Source organism: Phoca vitulina, unplaced genomic scaffold (assembly GCF_004348235.1).
Source record: "Phoca vitulina isolate PV1807 unplaced genomic scaffold, GSC_HSeal_1.0 scaffold20, whole genome shotgun sequence".
NCBI classification, from domain to species: domain Eukaryota; kingdom Metazoa; phylum Chordata; class Mammalia; order Carnivora; family Phocidae; genus Phoca; species Phoca vitulina.
This window is the reverse complement of record NW_022589723.1, coordinates 9,799,263-9,823,067: the sequence shown is the minus strand read 5'-3', so window position 1 is coordinate 9,823,067 and position 23,805 is coordinate 9,799,263. Positions and strand designations below refer to the sequence as shown.

General features: G+C 40.7%; 2 protein-coding genes across 4 annotated transcripts in view; one reads left to right on the top strand and one right to left on the bottom strand.

Moving 5' to 3' along the window:
- Window positions 1-11,342, bottom strand: part of CHP1 (calcineurin like EF-hand protein 1) — a 42,821-nt gene extending 31,479 nt beyond the window's left edge. The window contains exons 1-2 of the mRNA XM_032417297.1: window positions 11,043-11,342; window positions 2,250-2,322 (exon numbers count right to left, since the gene is read on the bottom strand). Of these exons, the coding sequence (XP_032273188.1) occupies window positions 2,250-2,322; window positions 11,043-11,109 (140 nt within the window). The 5' untranslated portion in view covers window positions 11,110-11,342. The remainder of the gene's footprint in view (window positions 1-2,249; window positions 2,323-11,042) is intronic.
- A 447-nt stretch (window positions 11,343-11,789) lies between these two features.
- The window catches only part of EXD1 (exonuclease 3'-5' domain containing 1), a 28,924-nt gene continuing 16,908 nt past the window's right edge, over window positions 11,790-23,805 (top strand). For 2 of the 3 annotated variants that reach the window (XM_032418010.1, XM_032418008.1), the window contains exons 1-6: window positions 11,790-11,804; window positions 13,017-13,202; window positions 18,294-18,362; window positions 20,925-20,982; window positions 21,289-21,410; window positions 23,516-23,574. In XM_032418010.1, coding sequence (XP_032273901.1) covers window positions 13,070-13,202; window positions 18,294-18,362; window positions 20,925-20,982; window positions 21,289-21,410; window positions 23,516-23,574 — 441 coding nt within the window. In that variant the 5' untranslated portion in view covers window positions 11,790-11,804; window positions 13,017-13,069. Of the gene's footprint in view, window positions 11,805-12,962; window positions 13,203-18,293; window positions 18,363-20,924; window positions 20,983-21,288; window positions 21,411-23,515; window positions 23,575-23,805 lie in introns of those variants that run through there. The other variant, XM_032418009.1, reaches the window with a different exon arrangement.

The following is a 23,805-nucleotide window of genomic DNA, read 5'->3' as shown; positions in this document are numbered from 1 at the left end:
TATTACATATATACACATACAAAATAACTCAAAATGAATCAAAGACCTAAATAGAAGAGCTAAAACTATACAACTCGTGGAAGAAAATATAGGAGTAAATCTTCATGACCTTGGATTTGGCAATGGTTTCTTAGCTATGATACCAAAAGCACATGGACCAAAAAATAAATTAGACTTCATCAAAATTTAAAACTTTTGTGCTTCAAAGAATACTACAAAGAGAGTACAAAAACAATCCACAGAATAGGAGAAAATATTTGCAAATCATGTATTTCATAAGGATCTAGTTTCTAGAATATAGGAAGAACTCTTACAATTCAACAACAAAAAGACAAACCAGTTAAAAAATAGGCAAAGGATTCGAATAGGAATTTCTCTAAAGGTATACAAATGGTCAACCATGAAAAGATGCTCACTATCAACAGCCAGCAGGGAACTGCAAAGCAAAACCACAATGATACACCATTCACACCTACCAGGATAGCTAGCATCAAAAGACAGTAAGTGTTGGTGAGGATGTAGAGAAGTTTGAACCCTCAATACACTGAAGATGGGAATGTAAAACAGTGCAGCCTCTGTGGAAAACAATTTGGTGTTCTTCAATAAATTAAGCATAAAATTACCATATGACCCACAATATTACTCCTAAGTGTAAGTCCAATGAGAATTAAAACATATGTCCACACAAAAATGTTCATAGAAATACTATTCATAATAGCCAAAAGGTGTAAAAAACCCAAATGCCCATCAAGTTATCAGCAGATAAACAAAATATGGTATATGCATACAATGAAATATTATTCAGCCATAAAAAGGAATGAAGTATTGATACATGCTATATTGTTGAAGAACCTTGAAAACACCATGTTAAATGAAAGACGCCAGTCACAGAAGGCCACCTATGTATGATTGCATTTATATGAAATGTCCAGAGAGAGAAAGAAGTAGATTAGTGGTTGCCCCTGCCCCTGAAATAGGAAGTGACTGCTTACTGGGTACAAGGTTTCCATCCGGGGTGATGAAAATGTTCTCTAACTAGATAGTAGTAATGGTTATATAACATTGTGAATGCACTTAATGCCAATGAATTGTATACTTTAAAATGGTAAATTTTATGTTATGTATATTTGCCTCAATATAAAAAAGAAGAAAAAGCACCCAGTGTGGTCTTTGCACATGGTAGGTATTCCATAGTTGTTGACATTAATGACTATACAGCATGGTTTGAGTCCATCCCAGCTTCCAGTGACAGCAGATTTTGCCCTGTACAAACATGGCCCTATGGATTTATCAGCATTCTCTAGCTATTCTGTCTGAGGATTATGTACAAAGGCATAGCAACTGTATTCCTTCCCCCTTTATACCACATCCCACAACTGTGCTAAAAGTCTTCTAAATAATTCCCAAACTACTTCTTGCTTTCCTGCCAGCCACTAGAAAAGCTAACAGCTTCATTCTATATTAGTTAGTTAAAGCTGAGCTTGCTACTGAGAGTTAGGGTGGGAGGTAATGGTAAGGAGAGATTTCATTGGACTATGATAAGACAATTACAAATATGAAGTGGTACAATATCACATTACTCTGAAGTCATATAATTAACTCTAGACAAGAGTTTCTCAACTTTGGCATGTTTGATATTTAGGGAAGAATAATTCTTTGTTGTGGGGGGGCTGTCCTGTCTATTATAGGACATGTAGCCGCATTCCTGGCCTCTACACACCAGACATCAACGCACGCCCCAGTCATGACAATCAAAAACGTCTCCAGATATTTTGTTGTCTAGGAGCAGAAGAGCCCTCAATTGAGAAGTAGACTAAAACATTGAACATCTTATCTAACATTAATACATACAAAGTGGTGTACCTTAGGGTTATGGGGCTGGACTGGAAAATGAGAGGAGAGGGCAAAACAATCTAGACCACCCTGGATTGCCATGGGTCGACTTCCTGAAAGCTAACGTGTTTGGGAAAGGGCCATGGGAAAACTCAAGTAGAGAGAGCTGAGATTTTCAAAAGGACCAGAACAATGGCCACCCAAACTTAGCGGAGTTAAGAGTAAAGGCAGAAAGTACCTAGTGATAAATGTAATGCCATTCTTCCGCTTATTTAACTTCCTTGTGAATCCATGATGTTCAAAGACAGTGAAGAACTGGTCCCTGCTCTCTGCACTCTAGGTGCCTATCACCTCTGCCCTGGGGATAAAGGCACCTGTTCAGATATTGCCCGAAAATAAAGATGGGAACTACCTACCTGAGAGTCCCGTTCTCTCCTTTGTCCAGGCTGGTGAACCGGCTGTAGAGGCGGGTGATCTGACTGTGGGAAACTAAAGAACACAAAATTAGTCCCAGCTGGCGAAGTCACCCTCCACTCAAACGGCCCTTCAGAAGTCAACTGCCTTTCTGGTCCCCAGCCCACCACACACTTCAAAGAGAGTAAAATGGGGAGATGTCTCAACTCTAACTCATTTCTAGAGTGTCAAAACAGAAATTTTAAAAGCTAAAGAAAGAAAGGAATTAGAAAATAAATAAACTGAAAGCAATCAAAATTGACTCTCAGGAATGAAGTCTAGGCTTCATTAGGACTATGTATTAAATGTCAAGTGGTTAAGATTTACCAAAACAAAGCCAAATTTAGTTTAAAAGGAAATTGTAAAACTAACCTTTTTTACTTTTCTCACCTTTTCACCTGACTTAGAGGCTATTAAATGTATGCTTTGATTAAAAACACATACCTATTAATTAGTTTGATGTTTCAGGTTGGCAATGCCAGGCTAGTTAACTTGTACAGATTAGGGCAGATTCTATTTTTATCTTATCTTTTTAAAGATTTTATTTTTAAGTAATCTCTATACTCATCATGGGGCTTGAACTCACAACCCTGAGATCAAGAGTCGCAAGATCCACCAACTGAGCCAGCCAGGTGCCCTGGGACAGATTCTATTTTTAAAATCTGGCTTGCTCCTGCACCAAGCTTTCGTGGCTTTCTTTTCCCTCAGGACTGACATTTAGGTAAAAGATCACAGGGTCAGGTCATCCTCTTTTCTGTGATTGCATGAGCTCCACTGAGCTCCCAGTAAAGGAATGGGCTCCCAGAAAGCAAATTAGGCAATCTGTAAAAAGATCAGGTTGTCAAGAGATGATATCTACAAGGAAGCTATTTTCCTCCTAATTTTTTAACTCAAGCACAAGCTGGCAATTAAAATGAGGTAATAACCGCAGGTACACGGTAAGAATTTGAAAATGCATAAAGGAATTTCTGGGAAATAGTTTAGTTTCCCGGCTGATGGGAAGTAGGAAGGGAGAAAAAGGAGTTATCAAAGGGTAAAAGACAAGAGCCAAAAAGGGTGTGGTAAGTGTGGACTTTGTCCTAGGCTGTACCTTCAGGGGTTTAAAGGGGTGGCTGAAGGCTTTCTGATAGTAGCCCTCCTCCCCCAGCTCAACCAAATCTACTTGCAGTTTTACAAACAATGGGACAAAGTAAACCGGGGCACAGCGGGAGAAGCAGGAAGTGAATGGCCTGGAGCTAGGATGAGAGGACACACTAGGGGCAGCAGTGAATTCTTCAGCATCAGATTTCACCCCAAGCTGGGCTGTTGGGTACTAGCTCTCCAAAAAGAGCAGAGAAGAAGAATCAATCCCAGCCAGCCCAGAGCCAGCCCAGAGCCAGCCTAGAGCCGGCAGGTGCCAGGCGCTGAGGAGGCAGCTGTGGACCCACTCAGTGCCAGCCAGTGCTCTCTGGTGGGGGTCAGGTAACAGGCTGATCCCATTCATGGCAGCACCGCCTACCTAGTGAGGGATGAACACAAAGCGCTGCGGAGAGAACTACGGGAGTCCAGGAGAAGAAAGCACTTGACAGAGCGTCTCATACCGGGGAAGCACTCCAGGTTAGCCACTAGCGTCATCATGCTCACACTGTGAGCCGGAAGGTGCAGCTTCACTGCTGCACTTATAATTAATCTCTCCCTTTCTCCTGACTCTGGCAGCTACAGCCGTTTTCTTCAGGAACCTGACCTGTTTACCCTGGCTCTGGCCTCTGGCCTCAAAGGATGCTCTAGAACCAAAGTTCCCTTTAGTTTAACAAAAATAAGTCAGTTAAAGAATGACTAACTTTCCCAAAAGATTTTTTGAAAGAACAAAACTTGTTCTCAGTCTCAACACCACTGTTTTCATTTCTTTATATACCATCTAATATCAGCCACTTGTACACTTTCCATAGTTGGAACAGCTTCTCATTTATTCACTCATAATTATTCTGTGTTGCTTTGGAGTCCTTTTTAATAATTGCAGGATATTTAGTCCACTGGTTCAGTTTTTAGTACTTAGACTATTATATATTCAGATTACTCTCCTTTTAACAAGGAAAACATTGAATTGTATTTCTTTTTATACCAGGTTTTTTTTTTTTTTTAAGATTTTATTTTTAAGGAATCTTTACACCCAACATGGGACTCAAATTCACAACCCTGCAAGAGTTGCATGCTCTATGGAGTGAGCCAGCCAGGCGCCCCTTTTTTTGAGAAAATAATCCATGCACATTGTAAAAATGCAGATAGTACAAAAGTGTACACAATAAAAAGTCTCCCTAACAACCAAGTTCCTTAGTCTCCCTTGCCAAAAGCAAACACTGTTACAAGCTTTTTGTGAATCCTTCTAGAAATTCCATATATGTATATATAAGTATGTATAGCTATTGATACAATTTTAAAACTGGCAGGGATGTTGTCATCTAGTCCAACCCATTCAACCAACAAATGAGCCATCAGACCTCTTTCTAATCTAGATCATCTCAAAGAACCTCTTAAAGTATGATTCTAAAAATTCCCTAAGTACTGGTATGGTATTACATCCCATATTTCAGAAAAAAGATCAGCTTATGGCTGGTTTCCTTAAAAATATGGAATGCCTGGGGCACCTGGATGGCTCCATCCGTTAAGGGTCTCTTGGTTTCAGCTCAGGTAATAACCTCCCAGGTTGTGGGATAGAGCCCAGCATCAGACTGCAAGCTGGGGGGTGGGGCATCTGCTTGAAGTTTCTCTCCCTCTGCACCACACACGCGCTCTCTCTCAAATAAATAAATAGATAAATAAATAAATAAATCTTTTAAAAAACATATGGAATGCTTCACAAATTTTCGTGAACCATAAACCTGGTATCTTCCAGGAGGAAGGAGGCTATATGGAAATCAGTAGACAAATGTACAAATAAATGTCAACTTTTAATACAACTCAATATGGTCAAATCTCAATCTATGTCCTAAACTTCAGAATTAATGTTTATTTTTTTAAAGATTTTATTTATTTATTTGTCAGAGAGAGAGAGCACGCACGCGCCCACAAGCAGGAGGAGCAGCAGGCAGAGGGAGAAGCAGGCTCCGCGCCAAGCAGGGAGCCCGATGCGGGAACTCGACCCCAGAATCCTGGGATCGTGACCCGAGCCGAAGGCAGACGCTTAACCGACTGAGCCACCAAGGCGTCCCCAGAACTAATGTTTATTAAGAAGAAAGAAAAGGAGGGGCGCCTGGGGGGCTCAGATGGTTAAGCGTCTGCCTTCGGCTCGGGTCACGATCCCAGGATTCTGGGGTCGAGTTCCCGCATCGGGCTCCCTGCTTGGCGCGGAGCCTGCTTCTCCCTCTGCCTCTCTCTCTCTCTCTCTCTGACTTTCATGAATAAATAAATAAAACATTTTTAAAAAAATAAAAAGAAGAAAGAAAGAAAAGGAGAAAGAGGAGGAGGAGGAAAGCAAGCTTTAATCTAGGTGCTAAATCCACCATGACAGAGAATATAAAGCAATCTCCAAGGTGTAGAGCTCAGAGCAACTTCAAGGAGCAGAAAGATATTGGAACTGCCACAAATGAAGTCAAGAAAATTTCCAGTAAACTCTTCTCACCAGAAGGTACTAGGCTAACAGGACAGGTGCCCCAAGCCTGCACCAATTCTCCGTAACCCAAAGGAAGTCTCTGGAGTTGACCTCCCAGAAAAGGCTGTGGACGTGGTCATGTCTTGAATGAAGCTATATTTCTCTCCACTAATGGGCAAATAATTATTTTATACTGTTGAAAGATTACTTGAAAGACCCTGCCAATCTGACCACAAAACTCTCTGTATCACTGCCTCATGCTCAGAGGACAAAGGCATTTCAGAGAAGTACCAAGCACTAGGCAGGAATGACAGAGGGAAGAATAAAATGAAAAGGGAGTAAGAAAAAAGTTATTTTTCCCTTGCCTTTATCCTACATCTTAATACAGAAGAACAGACTGATAACCTAGGTAAAGCATACTACTACAACCAAAGGTAACTCCAGATAAAAGATTGAGAAGTTGAAGTGTTGAATCCCAACCATTCCACACTCCAACACTTCCTGTTTCCCCTGGCATAGGGCTTCAAGAGCTGGCCTATTCTCTAAGGGAAGCTATAGATTAAAAGAGACTTAAAAGACATTAAAACAACAAGAACAAACCACCTTCTTATAATTTGGGAAATTTGAATATGGACTAAATGGTAGATAATATTTTTAAATTACTGTCAATTTTCTTAGGTGTAATATAATACTGAGGTTATGTAGGAAGAAAAATCCCTATTCTCAGGAGATACATGCAGATATATTTAGGTGAAGAGTTCTGTTATTTGCCATTTAAATGGTTCACCAAAAAATATATATACACATATAAATAGATAAAGCAAATACACAGCTAAAGCTATATATATTTATCTATATGTAGATAAAGCAAAATGTTAACTGTTGAATTGTGGTGGAAGGTATATGGACACTACTTTAACTTTTCTATATATTTCAAATTTTTCATAGTAATTTGGGGGAAAAAGTACATAGCTTTACAAATCACTTAACCCCAAACCAGCTAAAGGTGTTAGTTGTAAGTACATTTCCATTTCAAGAGGAGCCAGAAGATAGCACCTTCAGGCAACACGGCTTGGCAGGTGAGGGCCATGAAGGGGTTCTTGCATTTTGAGATAGCAGGAGCCTGAAGCTGAACTTCCGGGTACATTCTAGTCCAGGAAATTATTCTCAAGCAATTGCCTTTGCCAGGCTTGTGCTCTTTGTCGAAACTAGAAAAACCCACACTAGTTCTATCATCACTATACCTTCTCAAACAAACAAAACCTCACCAGCCTGTAAAACTTACTTTCTAAACCTGTTCAACACCATCCCTGTACCACATGACACACACCAGAACTAGAGACTAAAATTAAATGAATGTAAAAAAATAATAATAATAATTAAATTAAATGAATGGGCATTCATTACTACTCCATTGGTTTGAATTGTTTCTCACAGATTAAGCGGCTGTTTTTAAAAGATGGTTTTAAGTAATTCACAGCCAGTTTATTGCTACAGTTAAGTGAACTAAGAGTGGAGATTACAGAAACTCCCAAGATCGTTGTGATTTTCCCCCAATGATAACTTATTCAGCTGGGCTTTAATATATGAAAATGCTGATGTGTGAAAGAAAGTAACAGAACAAAGACAATATAGCAAATGTTTTATGCAACACAAAATGTTTTAAGGAGCGCCTGGATGGCTCAGGTGGTTAAGCATCAGACTCTTGATTTTGGCTCAGATCAAGTGATCTCAGGGTTGTGAGATCAAGCCCTGCATTGGGCTCCGAGCTGGGCATGGAGCCTTCTTAAGATTCTCTATCTCCCTTTCCGTCTGCCCCTCCCCCTCCCCCACGCTGCCAGTCTCTCTCTCTCAAAAAAAAAGAAAAATGTTTTAATTTTTTTAGACAGTGTTTTTTAAACTGTTAAAAACATTAAGATGTCTACTCCTTTAAAAGCTTTATTTCTATAGAGTTGGGAAAACGACTGGATTTCTAGTCCAATGCTCCCTGAAAATAGGAAAAGCATAAAATGCTGTCACCTCTCCACTTATATAGCCCTAGACATAGTTTTATAACTAGCACATACAAATATTTTCCCAGTAAGATGAGTCTTATCTATGGTTCAAAATAATAGCTGACACTTACCTGATACTTATATATCAGGCACTATTCTAAGTAGTTTAAATAATTTATCTCATTTAATCCTCATAAGAATCCTATGAAGTAGGTACTATTATTATTCCCATTTACAGATGACAAAACCGAGGCTTACAGGTAATTCTTACCTAGAATTAGTCTGCCAAATACTTGAGAGATTACATTTCAAATACTGGCTAAACCAGTCATGCAAGAATTCTAATCAATTTAGACTTACGGAAAATATGTTTAAATATAATCAATTCCAATGCAAAGCTTTCATATTGACTATGAAGTCAGTTTTCCTCAATTATGCCACATTTTCTTACTGGCAAAGGGAGTAATGAGATGTCATATTACTTGTTCTTAACTTGAAGTGTTTCTGATTGATAGTTCCCTAAACTCTTTTTTTTTTTTTTTTTTTAAAGATTTTATTTATTTATTTGAGACAGAGAGAATGAGAGAGAGAGAGCACATGAGAGGGGTTAGGGCCAGAGGGAGAAGCAGACTCCCTGCCGAGCAGGGAGCCCGATGCAGGACTCGATCCAGGGACTCCAGGATCATGACCTGAGCCGAAGGCAGTCGCTTAACCAACTGAGCCACCCAGGCGCCCCAATAGTTCCCTAAACTCTTAATGGAACAAGAAGCAGATGAAAATTGGACAAATTCCACTTCTCCACCTCCCCCTCAGGTATCTGTTTTTAGTCTTCTAAACCTTTTGCATCATGTTAAAATTACTGCTTTAAAAATCAACTCTGCTGGGGTGCCTGGGTGGCTCAGTCATTAAGCGTCTGCCTTCGGCTCAGGTCATGATCCCAGGGTCCTGGGATCGAGCCCCACAAAGGGCTCCCTGCTCAGCGGGAAGCCTGCTTCTCCCTCTCCCACTCCCCCTGCTTGTGTTCCCTCTCTCGCTGTCTCTCTGTCAAATAAATAAATAAAAATCTTAAAAAAAAAAAAAAAAAATCAACTCTGCTGATGGACACTAACCAGATAAAGGGATGGCTCAACTCCCAGGGCAGAGGAATGACTGTGTAGCAGGCTGGGGGAGAATGCTCCTGGAAGCCACCCAAAATGCCCTAGGTTAACTTATCTGAATCTAATTCATCCATGCCTGTATCAGAGCCCAATTCCTATCCTCTCCAAGACCAGCCCACAGACTCAGTCTTCCCAGAGTCTGAAGGTACATGGCACACCATTTCAGCTACCTTATGTCATAATGCTAATCCTAATTCCTACGGGCATCTTTTGTCACCATCTGCTTTGAGTACCTAGCATAGTACTAAATACAGACAATGCAAAAATTCAGTAACTACTTGCTCATTTGGCTTTCTGGCTTAACATCCATTTGCACTGGTTGTGGTTGAGAATCTTCTTCAGGCTTGATGCACTTTTTGGCAACTAGGAAAACAGGTCTTCCAGGAGTATATAGGTCTGTTCCTTCACAAGCCACACAGTAAAATAACTCCAGTCCTATAGAGTCCAGGGTCTTTCCATTTTGTCAAATGTAAATAAGCCCAAATGGGATTGGTGCTCCCTTCATCTTGAGGCAAAAATAGCTTTTTCCCATCCTCACTATGGCTTGCACTTCATTATGTGACTTTCTATTTTAAGTATGAATGCTTTAACTCTGGTGTCACCTTAGACCTAAAGTAGTTCTTATATTTACAAGTGTGGCCAGAGGTCATGACCACAAAATTTAACAAAATGCTTGCTGACTCCAAACTGCCTATATTTCTACTCTTAAAGAGTCAGAATGAGTCATCAATTGACCATAAGGTCAAGTGGCCAAACAAGTATTATACATTATAACCAGCTAACTACTTTCTGTCTTTCATCCAAAATCAGTAGGTGGTGCGCTTATCATCCTTAAAGGTATTTATGGAGAGGCTACTGGCCATCTGTTAGGGGATGCTAAAAGCAGTAAACCAATCTGACAAGGGTGGGGCTAGATTAACATTCCTTCCAAATTGAAGATTCTAGAAAGTTAAATTTGTCTAAAAGCACAGGACAGCATTCAGTTTCTCTCAGGCCACCACTGCCTGTGTAATTCTGTAGTTCCCCCAGCACCCTTCAACATTACCTGCATATGGGCCACTGAGTTACTTACTGGTCACCTCATCACATTAAAGACAGGTTATCACGAAGAGACAGAGCTCAGACAGTTACATAACTTATGTAAAATACAAGAGTCATAATGGATTACTGAGAAAATAGTGTATTCATTATCAAGGGCTATACAAAATTGTGTGATGATGTTACACAGAGCTTCTCAATTCCCAAAGCCCTGTGGCCCCTATGTTCAGGTTAATGAGGAAGAGACTGGACTATAAAAAATCAGTTCCTAGTACAAATTTGCACTGAGATTTTGGAGCACATCCAATTTCCATAGCGACTGCATAAAGTACGCCAGCATAGTAGAAATCAATAGATCTGAAATTAGGACAGCAAGCATCCTCAGTGTAAGTAAAAAACTGGTGGTCATAGTATCCGTGCTTTTTTTTCTCCACAGGTTCAGAATGAAAGAAGTCTCATATTCTCAGACCCCTCATTCTTTAAAGGTCTCCTGTTACCAGGTCACGTCTTCCAAAGCCTTACTATAGGATCTTGTTTTCTGGATTTATTTTTCCAGTTGCGGAAAGAATTTATTTGTGATTTCCCGCAGTTGACAGTGATTTTAAGTGCTTGCCCAGAAACGTCACAGGAACGGATTATGTTTTCTACAGGATCCATCCAGAGCTCCTGAATTCAAGGTTAGTGAGAAGGAAAATAAAAGAAAGGAGTTCGGGGACTTTCATGAGCAGGGGGAAGAGAAAAGAGCGGTGCCTGTGCTCTAAGGGTGATCGCGACTCCTGCCTCTGAGGGGAAGGACAGCCCCACAGGAGCCAGAGCCCCGCTCCAAGTAGCCGTAAGAACAGGTCCTCCAGCCCTCGGCCACGAAGCTCCAGCGCTGGAGGCTGCCCAGTACCCGACAACCGCCGGGCACCCCAACTCCGGACCTCAACGACAGCCGCCGTCGGTTCTGAGGCCAGCCAGAGGCACCCGGCCGCTTTCCCACCCCCTACCCGAACTCACAGCCGGTCTCCTTCTTGATCTCCTCGAGCTCTTCGTCCCGCAGTAACGTGGAAGCCCGAGACCCCATCACCGAACCGGGAGCTCCTTCGGGAGCAGGGGCGTCTGAAGCGACGGCGGCGGCAGGAGGGAAGGGAAAAAGGCCCAGGGGTCAAGATGCGAGAGGGCAGTGTTTCTACTGCGGACCCGGGAGGGAACCCAGGGGTGGCAAGAGGGGGAGGGCGGTCCCCAAGAACCAGCCAATGAGGAGCGAGGTTTTGCCCGGCGCAGGAGCCGACGTCGGCGCTTCCAGCTCCAGCCCCCGAATGAATCAGCCCAGCGCAGGGCCGGGTATTCCTAAGGACGGACCACGCCCCCGGAAGCGTGATGCCACCGGCCTTAAAAAGGCAATGCCACTCTGGCTCTAGCGACCGCAATTAAAAGGGAAACGCCATCGACCCACAGTTTTATAACGAACTAACCTGAGGCAGGCAGCATAGCCAACCCGTTTCTCACAGAACTCTAAAAGTGGACACCCCACCCACAGGTGGCAGGGATTGCGGAGAGAAGCCATAAAAATATAGCAAATGTCTCTTGGGGCAACTTTAGGGTGTGTCTCTTGGGAACTGCATGCCGGGAGTTCCACCTCCTCCTTTTTTCTGGAGGTCCTCCGTCCTCCTGGCCGCTGGGGGCGCTCGGGAGCCAGCCTCCGGGGCGCGCGCCGATTGGCTCCTCGGGAAACAACCGGGACCTCTGGTTGCGCCAGGCTGGCGTCAGCTCCTCGGTGTGGGTTTTCAGTCCCGTGTACTTTTCTCCTGTTTTTTCGTCTCTGTCCTTTGATAACCGCCAATGCCGGCTTGGAACTACCAGAGAGTTCTTCCTTAACAGCAGTACCTCCTTTTTTAGTTCAGTACTGAAGCTCGAGGAAGTCACCATTTGGCTGAAACTGGGACAGGATTTCCCAAACTTCCTTCGGGAAAAAATAACCTGACGGTGGACGAGATTGAATTCCTAGCGTATGGCCCACCGTTTATTTGGAGTTTCTTATTTTGTCTTAAAAATGAGGAATTTTGCATTTTATTTTTATGATATTTTTGTTTTCTTGAAAATGTTAAAAACGCCACCCGTTAACTAATTTAGCCCTCTCCGTGAACCAGTTCTTTTCCTGTGGCTTCAATGCCTTTTCACCCCCTCCCACCCTTCTGAGTGTTGCTTTATGCATAACGGGTTTGAGATAGGGAAGAATCAAATTCTAACAACTGTCATTTTGTGCCTAAACTACTTTTAAGCTTTACCTACGGTTTTGACGACTTAGCACGAGGCCAAGGTTCTAGTCTCACTAAGTTGTTTTCATGATTGACCGGCTCTTGTCTGATCTAGTGTTGTCCCCCTTCAAAGGCACTGACATGGCAGCCGGATTGGTCATGCATAAATTGTGATAGTTCTAAGTCACTTATGCTTTGGTTGGTAACAGTGTCAGATTCTGGAAATGTTACTAATGTAGAAGAGGCCAGAAGAATTTAGATGGTAGATATTTCTGGGTGAGCAGCTTATGGTAGCAAGTATTGGCAAATATTTTGCCAGCATCAGGTTTTTTTTTTTTTCCACTTGTTATTTTAGAGTTTCTTTCTCTCTCTCTCTCTCTTTTTTTTTTGTTGTTGGTTGGTGTTAAAAAGATATATGAATGTGCCATTTAAAGGCCTCTAAAATGTTCTGCTTGTTCCATTTAGCTAAGGTATGAAAGGTAGTATTACCCCATTTTATAGACAAAGAAGTCAAACCTACAGTGCCTGAAGTTTTACGGCTTTCAGTTTCCCATGTCTAAATTAGAGTTGATGCTTGCAATAGTCCTTTTCTCATTATTGTTCTGAAAAGATGAGCAAAACTGAATTACTCTCATATTTTTCTTTTTCTTGTCCCTTCCAGGTATGGGGAAAGGGAAAATAACCTCATTCCCCCAAAATATTTTTTAAATCCTAGATCTCTTTTATTTTCAAGTGTTTGGATACTTAAAGAAGATTATTTGAAGACTGCTTTTGGAATCAAATAGCATGGATCCCAGCAGTGACTACCATTTCCTCAATCAGATTTTGTGGAGAAGGGTGAAACTCACGTTGGTTTGTGGCATATTTGAGGGAGTACTCCAGCATGTGGACCCTAACAAGATTGTTGTCCTGAAGAAAGGTCTAATTTTATTTGTCATTATCTTCTGCCTTTAAGAAATTAATAGTTAGGTTTGGGTGAGGGCTCTGGGGGCTTCATTAGCAACTGGGAGGGAGACATTCCTATTCTAAGGAAGAGTTAAGAGGAAGATTAGAATACTGTTTTCCCTAACAGAAAACATAGCTGCATCTGCGGGCTTGTCCCCACTTTTATACTTTTATTGACATGATAGTGGAAATTTTCGGTGTATAGATTCTTTTTCATTGGGTGCTTCTTATAATTTCTTACTATATGCATATTGAAATTAGAAATAACCGCTCTATTAGATAGAATTACTTTTGGCTTCAACAGACAGATTCACAAAGACGGGTTAATTTTTGTCATGCAAAAAGAAGTCCAGAGGTAGGCTGCTAAGGAATAGTGCAGTGGCTCAAAGATGCCAGGAGGGACCAGGTGTCTTGTGGTTTTTGCCACTTCAGGGATCATGTATTATCTTCATGGTCACAAGGTAACCTCTACACCTCCCAGCTTCAGTTCTGTTCATTGTAAGGGACGCAACTCAGGAACAGCGAAGTGGAAGAGATGCATAGGTCAAGGTCTATGGGAAGGAGCTCAGAGTTTCCATGCCTCTTCTGGGTGTACCACCCTCCTAGTTCCTACATGTGTTCACCTTTAAGATCCAATATATAGTTTTTATTTATCTAGAATATTGACTTACTAGGGTAGTTGTTTACCTGGCATAAGTTTCAAGTTCACAATTGAAACATGTATAAATGGCATTTGAGAGATTAGTGTTATTGTTAAGCCATATTATAGGTTAAAATAGACCTTTGTGGGCCAGGGTGGGACTACATCAGACTTTTGAAATATTAATTCGTTCAGTAATCATTTATTGATAGTTTTGTATCACAGGCACTGTGATAGATACCAGGGATATAGATAAGAATAACATGGTCCCTGTCCTTAAAAAAACTTAGTCTGGTAAAGAGACAGATAAGCAAGTAGAAAGGTATAATGCAGTGTGATATCCTCTCTGATAGAGTGATGCACAAGATGCTATGGAAACACAAAATTTCAGTTAATTTAGATCTGGGAGTGGTAGGGTTAGGATAGTGGGGAAGGTGTCCCAAAGGTGAGTAAGATTTAACTGGATGGAAAAAGAGTAGAAAGTGTTTTAAGCCAGTGGTTCTCAAACTTTATCTGTGTATCAGAATCACCTGGGGGACTTGTTAAAACAGTTTGCTGGGCCACTCTCTAAGAGTTTCTGATTCTTAAGGTCTGGGGTGGGGCCCAAGAACTTATATTTCTAACAAGTTTCCTGGTGATGCTGACGCTCAGCTGGAGAACCGCACTTTGAGAGAACCATAGTTTTACGCAGAAGTAGCACCATGTACAAAAAATGTAGAGACGTGAAAACTTGGTTCATTCAGAAAACCTAAGTAAATTTCCTTCTGGGGATGTGGTGAGACTTAAGGCTGGAGAAGTAGGTATGGGACTGATGAGAAGGCCTGAACATATTGTAGCATTTGGACACTTCTGAAAGCAATGAGGAACAATTTGAAAGATTTATTTTTTTTAAAGATTTTTATTTATTTATTTGTCAGAGAGAGAGAGCACAAGCAGGGGGAGCAGCAGAGGGAGAGGGAGAAGCAGGCTCCTCACTGAGCAAGGAGCCCAATGTGGGACTCGATCCCAGGACCCTGGGATCATGACCTGAGCCGAAGGCAGATGCTTAAGGACTGAGCCACCCAGGCGTCCCGAAAGATTTTTTTTTTTTAAAGTAGGCTCTAGGCCTAGTGTGGGGCCTGAACTCATGACCATGAGATCAAGAGTTGCTTGCTCTACTGACCAAGCCAGCAAGACACCCCACAATTTGAAAGATTTTTAAGTGGGAGGCTTCTAAGTTTTAAAACTTGTTGCCTGAAATTGTTAATGCTGTGTTATTTAGGAACCATGCTCAGCTGCTGGAAACAGATTATGTCCAGTGGCTTAAACAAAGTAGGAGTTTATTCTCTTATATAAAAGAAGGCAGGCGTCCCAGGGCTGCTGTGAGTCTCCCCAGAGTTGGCAGAGATTCAGGATTATCCATCTTTCTGCTCTACCATCTTCATGGCTTCAAACCTAAAGATCATGTTACGGATAGGAGGAAGAGGAAAGAGGGGTTAAGAGGGTGTTCCCCCCAGCTGAGTCAGTCCCCTTAAAGAGATGCCCTGGAGGTCCAAGAAACCACCACTGTCTGTGGGGAGACTAAGCTCGTTGCTAGCCTGCATAAATGGCATTGAGTTGAAAACAAGATATGCCACATGCTTGTTCAACAAAGCATTCAGTCTAAATGAAATATTTTGGTATATTTCTCTCTAGTCTTTAATTACATAGATTTTTTATAGTTGACATATTAGGTATATATTTTTTTACTTAACATGATAAAAAGCATTTTCTCATGTTACTTGAAACTCCAATTTAATGGCTAAACTTTTTACGTTTTTAATTTTTTTCTTTTTTTTAGAGAAAGTACACGTGAGCAGAGGGGGAGGGGCAGAGGGAGAAAGAATCTTAAGCAGGCTCCATGCTTGTGCAGAGCTGAGGTGGGGCTCTATCCCAGGACCTTGAGATCATGATCTGAGCTGAAGGCAGACGCTTAACCAGCTGAGCCATCCAGGTGCCCCTAACATTGGATTTAAAAAAAAAAAATGCTGATGTGTATCTTTCTTAAATTTTTGCTAGTTGTATAGGTAAAAAATGATATTTCATCTTGGCATGTTTAAAAAATATTTGTAAAGAAGTTGAAAATATTTCTTTACACTTGTTTACGAATTTTAGGTACTATTTGGACAAGGCAGGAAGTATTTTCACTATGACAGCAATGTGAAAGAAGGACTGAAGTAGGGAGAAACTAGAGGCAAAGAGCATAGATGGAACTATTTTGACAATCAAGGGATCCAATAAAGGGAACATGATGGGGGTCAGAGCTAAGGCTCAGCAAGGAATGGAAAAGAGAAGGCAGATTTTAGAAATACGTAAGAGATGGGATAAGTAACCTGGTAATCAATTAGATAATTAAAGAGCAATGGAAGGGTGCCTGGGTGGCTCAGTCAGTTAAGCATCCAACTCTTAATTTTGGCTCAGGTCATGATCTCAGGGTCATAAGATTGAACCCCGCCATCAGGTTCTACACTGAATGTGGAGCCTGCTTAAGATTCTCTCTCTCCCTCTCCCTCTCCCCAACCCCACAACATGTGCTCTTAAATAAATAAATAGCAATGGAAAATGATTACTACATTTATGACTCAGAAGATTAGGTATATATTAGTTATTAGTTGATAGAAATGGGAAGAGGAAATTTGTTGGTTACTGGGAGAAGATAATGATTTCAATTTGAGAATCTTAGAGTAAGTCTGCTATTAGTTGGAAATATGAGTGGAGCTCAGAGAAATAATCTGTGCTGTAAAAATAGTGGATGTGGGGGTGCCTGGTTGATTCAGTCCGAAGAGCATGTGACTCTTGATCTCAGGGTGGTGAGTTTGACCCCAACATTGGGTGTAGAGATTACTTACATGAAGGAAGGAAGGAAAAGGAAAAGGGAAGGAGAAATGGGGAGATCAGGATGTCAGAGGTGGTAGAGGCAGTTGAAGAGACAGGAAGGAGCAAATGAGGGAGACAATGTAACATTGGTTCACAGTTGCGTATTAAAATACCTGAGGCCTGGGTTTGAATCCTAACTCCGTCTTTTATTAGCAGTGTGACCTTGACCAAGTTATTCAACCTTTGTGAGTCTCAGATTCCTACATAACAGAGATAATGAAATGCCTCTCTCGTTATGTTACTGGATAATTAAATGTAGGCAAATAATTAGCATGGTGCCTAGCTCTGAGTCGGTGCTCAGTATAGTAGCTCTAGGAAATTAGTAGGAAAAGAACTAAACTTGAGATATGTCCTATAAGCTAAAGAAGAAAGGAAAGAACTGTATTGTCAAAGGATACATGGGAGCCAAGGATGATAAGACTATAAACTTCTTTTTGGATTTGAAAAATAGGCAGTTGTGGGGTGCCTGGGTAGCTTAGTCAGTTAAGCCTCTGCCGTAGACTCAGGTTATGATCCTGGGGTCCTGGGATCAAGCCCCACCTCCGGCTCCCTGCTCATCGGTGAGCCTGTTTCTCCTTCTCCCTCTGCCCCTCCCCCTGCTCATGCTCTCTCTCTTCCTCTCTCTCTGTCATATAAATAAATAAAATCTTTAAAAAAAAAAGAAAAGAAAAGAAAACTAGGCGGTTGTGATTTTTGACCTCAGTAAGAATATATTCAGTGGAACAGTGAGGGTGAAACTGAATTATTTTGGATTGCTGAGTGATACGGAAATATACAGCCCTGGGAGCACTTACATCTAGAGAAATGACACCATATTGTAGTTATGACATCTAAACTTCTCCTAACCTCTTACCTGTTCACAGAAGAGCCTCTATATTTGGGCCAGGAGTTGGGTTATTATCCTTGACAGTATTTTTGAGCATGTAGCATGGCATGAAACAGGGTATGGACTCTAGAAGTAGTCAGCTGCCTTAAAATTTTATCTGGAATTAGGTTGAGTAAAAATCAATAGAAATGTAATAGGTAGTCCTGAACCTCAAGGGCCTTAGTATAGTCTTGGGATAAGTTTAAATTCATACTCCTGCCCTTTAAGTTCATCTCGGACCATTCGGAGGTTCTCTCTGTTCTTTATGCTACTTGTTTCAAGGCTATAGCTTTGTAATTTATTATTGACTCTTCATTTCTTGGGGAAAATAATTTGGGGATTTTTTGTAAAACTCAGATATGGCACCTTTAAAAAAAGATTTATTTATTTATTTGAGAGAGAGAGTCAGTGAGTGGAGGGAGGGGCAGAGGAAGAGGGAAAGGGAGAGAATCCTCAAGCAGACTCTGCACTGAGTGCAGAGCCCAACACAGGGCTTGATCTCAGGACCCTAAAATCATGACCAGAGCCGAAACCAAGAGTTGGACGCTTAACCAACTGAGCCACCCTGGCACCCCTAGATATGGCACTTTTGAGAGGCATTATTTTCTTACAATTTTAGGGAAATACTATTTTTTATTAACTGAATGAATCGTTTTCTGTAACAGTGAAGAATGTGGAGACTGGTCGAAGTGTTCCAGGAGTGAAGATGTTTTTTGGGCATGAGATTCTGAACGGTGAGAGCTGCATGTTCCATGACTGTGGGTATTGGGATTTACAGTAATAGTAAACTCACTGCTCTGCCTCATTCCAGTATTTGCAAAAATATGAGATGTTGTATTGCCTTTAATATTGCACTTACAAACTCTTTAAGTTGGTATTTGAGAATTGACCTTTATCTTACTTTTTCAGTGGGTACTATGAGCAGAATAGTCATAGAGAATTTTAATCATCTTTGTTTTACAGTGTGAGGACTGCTGGTACTCGTTACTAGAAACTCAGCCAGTGGGTAGTTAGGAATCTGAACAGCAAGGAATTGTCTTTTGAATTTGACACTATGGAGTCACAGTACATTCACTGTCCCTTATCTGAACCCTGGGGGCCAAATGTTTCAGAATTCAGAAATCTGGATTTTTGGAAAATCTAACACAACGTATACTCTTTATATTATATAACATCTCAAGCAGATCTGGGAAACACTCTAATAAAACACATTTCTACAGGGAAACATGGATAATCATTCTAAATGGAATAAAATAGGACTATAAATAGTATGTCAGTTTTGCTGCCAAAAGAGGTACAGACAATTTTTAGTTTTCAGAGATTTTTGGATTTTGGAATTGCAAGATGCAGCTCTCTTCTTCATTTCTGCCAGCAAAAACCATTTAACAAGAGTAGGTCCAACTGTTTGCCAAGAAGAGTAGATGTGGAAGCTTTTTGGTCAGCGTGCTTCAGCCAAGCCAAATAGGATAAAAGAAAAGGGGAGCAAGAACTGTTCTTACTTTGAAGAACTCAAAAGCAGAAAGCCCTCCAAGGAGGAGTAAAGATCAGTGTGGGGTGGAGGAGTGGGGAGAGCGGGAGATCTGGGACCTTCTAGAGCTGTTCATTTCTTACCAGTGGGGCAGATAGAGAGGAAAGGAAAGGAATCCTGTAGACCAGAGACTACTGCTGCTTGAAAGATTACTTTGTTTTGTGAGGGAGGTAGAATTGAGAGAGAGATGAAAGTCTCACCAAATTAATGACTGCCAATCCAGACTTATTTCAAGGCAGACAGTTCCAGACAGCTATCCAAGGGTCCCTTCTCACAGAGTATGCTACTATAAACACTCTTTGTCCCTTAACACCTTTTTATAATGGCTTTGAGGGTGGTGGTAGTAGTGGGATTCTTTTTTTTTTTTTTTTAAGATTTTTAAGTAACCTCTACCCCTGACATGGGGTTCAAACTCAACCCTGAGATCAGGAGTCCCATGCTCTACCAACTAAGCTAACCTGGCACCCCCCCCATAGTGGAATTCTTATTGTGCTTTAGCTATTAGCCTTTGCACTGGATCAGAGCTAGGCTGTGGATGGGTTTGTAAAGAGAAGCAAAGGAATCACTACTACCATCTCCCTAACTTCAAAGAAGGCCAGCTTTGTGAACTGTATACATGGATTTCATCTCTTTCTAGATTCTCAAGACTTGGCCTTTGTTCATAATTTTTAGTTCAAAGGACAGCCTTCTCCTTCTTTGCCCTGTGGTTCAATCAGCCATGGATTGAGACTTTTTCCACTCTCCCTGAAAAGCACTTTGAATAAGAATTATTAAAATGAAGAAGAATATTAACTGGAATTTAAATAAAACCTTGAAACAAAAATAAATTAAATAAATAAAATGAAGAATAATAATTGACTAGTCAGTATTTTTAGTGACTTTCACTTTCTCTGCCCCAGATTCAACACCCCGATAATGCAGGGGAAAGAGACATTTGGAAATATAGTGGCCCCTGAGTGGATCTTCTCCGGGTAGTACCTAAGTATACTTAATTGACTCTAAAATGCTGTTAATTATAAATTATACTATTACCTTTCACATCCCAAGAAAGAAAAAGTAGCTGCCAATTAAACTGTCATGTGCACTTACTGTAAATCATATCTGATTTCAGAGTTGTTTAAAATGTGCATCTTAGAATCAATGATACGCAATATTGCCCTACATTCCCTGCACTGTTAGGTTAAAAATAAAATTTTTCAGAATCTGTGGAATGTTTCGTATTTCTTTGGTGACTTCTAGTCTAGCTTCTATTGCCTTTCATGTTGCTGAACTGTTTCAATTTGCAACCATGGCGCCTCGGATAAACCTCATTGGCTAGGTTACTGCCACTGTGCAAAACTCACATCACTGAGCTGTTACTGCACCAGCCTGTGAGAGTGAAAGGGACTGATCTGGGAAGGATCTGAGAGGAAACCCCCAAACAGTACATGGTGTGAGGGAAGATGCATCAGGGTGGGAATGAATAGGAAAGAAAATCTATCTCTAGAACCAATCTGTATGACTACGAGGTGCCTTGGAACATGTAGAGAGCTTTCTAATCCCCCTGAATGACCAGCGAAGCTAGGTAGGAACATAATGTTAGGCATCTTCAGTACTTTGGATAGGCTCTTCTGCTCTTTATTGCTGGCCAGTGAAGGACTCCATGGACTAACATTTCATTTCCAATTACTGTGTGTGGTACCTAGTCAGACTGTGGTAGAGGGAGACAGGGGAGTGGTTAATTGGGTTCAGATTGGAAACTGTTGGAAGCCATTTGGTTATTTTACAGTGGAACTACTGGATGAAGTAGAACAAGGTGTGATGAGAGAAAAGGCATCTTCTGTCAGGTATGGTGGAATAATTTCCTTAATGATGATTTTACTCAAGTGTACACATCAGGGTAGAAAGACTTACCTCTAATTCATTAGCTGTGTAATGCCTCAAATGGCCTGAGGTAATAGAAATGAGAAGAAATAGATGGATATTTGCTTCCATCTTTAGATGTTATCTTCAAATCAGTGTAAAAGCAGTGGATGAGTGGGTCCTCTATGAAATGGAGGTCCAGATTCTTTACCACCGATGTGTGGCAAAATCTGTGTAAGCATCAGCAACAAAGAACAAGTTCATCTGAGTGTTGTTTTTTGTAAGCGTAGTCTAAATACAGAAAGAACCAGGATGGGTAAAGGTGAAGACCTGAACGTACGTGAGCCTCTTTCTCCTGCCTCTGAGGCACTAACCACCTCTCTGCTGAGTGACCTCAAGTACAGCCCATCAGGTGAGTACTGGGGCTCTGAATTGTCTAGGCTCTCTTCATTGTGGTTCACAACTCTTTAGAGTTGGCATAACTCTGAGTTAAGGTTCTATATGGAATACTCAGGCCATTGCTTCTAGGCTCTGAATGAAGTTAAAATATTGTGATTCATTTATTTATTTAATAATTGAGGGCACACTATATGCCAGACATTGGAGATACCAAAATATGGTATCTCTGCCCTCATTGAGTTCTGGTGCAGAAAACAGACACTAAATAAGATAAAGGAGAATAATATATAATATGCTAGTGCCAAATGCTAAGGAGAAAAAAATAGAAGGAAGAGAAGTCTGCGAAGAGGGTGGTTTTACAATTTTAGGGTGTTCCGGACAGGCCTCACAAAAATGGTGACATTTGACCAAAAGCCTGAAGGAGATGAGGGATCGAGCTGTGTGGATATCTGGGGGAAATGTTTTTTAGGCAGAAAGAAGAATGAATATAAAGGCCCTGAGATAGGAACATGCCAGGATCTTGAAGGAACAGCCAGATCAGTGTGATCAGTGCAGTTGGAGCAAGAAGAGGTAGTTGGAGATGAAGTGGGGTAGGCATACCATGGAGGTCATTGTAGATGTCTAATACTAGACTGTCTGTTTACTATTTCTTTTGTTTTTTTAGACTGTTTTTGTTTACTGTTGATTGATGATAGATCTTAAAATCTGGTAGTGTTAGTTCTCCAACTTTGTTCTTTTTCAGAGTTGTTTTGGCTATTTGGTATTTTTTCCCTATTCATTTCCCTATGAATTTTAGAATCAGGTTGCCAATTTCTACCAAAAAAAAAAATCCACTGGAATTTTTACTGGGATTGCAATGACTCGATACATCAGTTTGGGGAATATTGGCATCTTAACAATATTGAGTATTCCAATCTATTAACCCAGTATATCCCTCTAGATCTTTAATTTCCCAACAGTGTTTTGTACTTCTCGGTGTATAAGTCTTATACATCTTTTGCTGTGTTTATCCCTAAGTATTTCATATTTTATACTATTATCAATGGTATTTTAAAAAATACTTCTACTTCCTATTGCATGGTTTTGAGCAGAAGAGTAACATGATCTGACTTCTGTTTTAACAAAGTTACTCTAGATACTGTATGGATACTGAGAGAGGAGGAAGGTAAAAGCATGAATACCTATTAGGCTATTGAAATAATTTTAAGGCAAATTGATATGGTAGCTTGGACCGTAGTGGTAGCAGTATGGTCGGTAAAAAGTAGTGGACTTCTGGATGTATGTTGAGGTGTAGCCAACACAGTGTACTCGTGTATTAGATGTGGATGTGAAAGAGGAGAATCAAGAGTGACCTTGGGGGTTTGGGTCTGAGTAGCCTGAAGTATGGAGTGCTATTCAACTGACCTGGCAACAATTCTGGGCAGAACAGGTTTTGGGAAGATGATTAAGAGTTTAGGTCCACCGAAGTTTGAATGTCGGCCTAGAGAGGAGGAGAAAGGTCTGAGATGGAGATACAAATGTAAGAATTCGCCAATAGATGATATTTACAGTCTTGAGACTAGATGAGATCACTAGGATAGTGAGTATGGATAGAGAAAAAGAGGTACGTGGACTGTGTCCTCTGCCACTCCTAAGTTTTAGAAGTTGGAGATGAAGAGAAACTATATGGTATGCTATACCTCTAATCTTTTAAATTACATGATTTAAAACCATAATTAAGGACCCAGAGAATTCCAAAAGTGTGAACTATGGCCCATCTCCAGGACTGATTTATTTTAAACCATTTGTTTTTATTATGAACATCCTTTTAAAAGTACATGTCTTGAAATATTTAAGACATAAATCTATGAGGAAGGAAACATTACTGGATTTTCACAGGAAATGATTAAATAGTCTAATTCATAAGATTATCATTGGTGGGGCTTTTATTTATTCTCATTTGAGAAACAGGATGCTAGAGTGTTCACTGTGTGTTGGGCTGACACAGGTGATAATGAAATAATACTAGACCTTTGAGCTGCAATAGAGGAGGAGTTTATGAGGATGGCTAAAATGAGTGGGAGGGTTATTCTATTGCCAAGGAAGACAAATGTGTCTATTACCATCGTTCTCCTGCAGAGGAAGAGGAGGTGACATATACAGTCATTGATCAATTCCAGCAGAAGTTTGGTGCTGCAGTAAGTATTGCCCTTGATCATTCCGAGTATTGTCTGCATATGGGTATCATGTTTGTATCTCATAAATTTCTCTCTTACTATAAGATCATTAGTGCTTTCCCTAATAAATTCCCAATAAAATATCTGAGTGCCTGCTAAATGTCAGGTATTGTTCTGAAGTCTGGGGTAAAATAATAATAAAGACAAAGTTCTAACCACCAAGGAGTTTATATTTTTTTTTCAAGATTTATT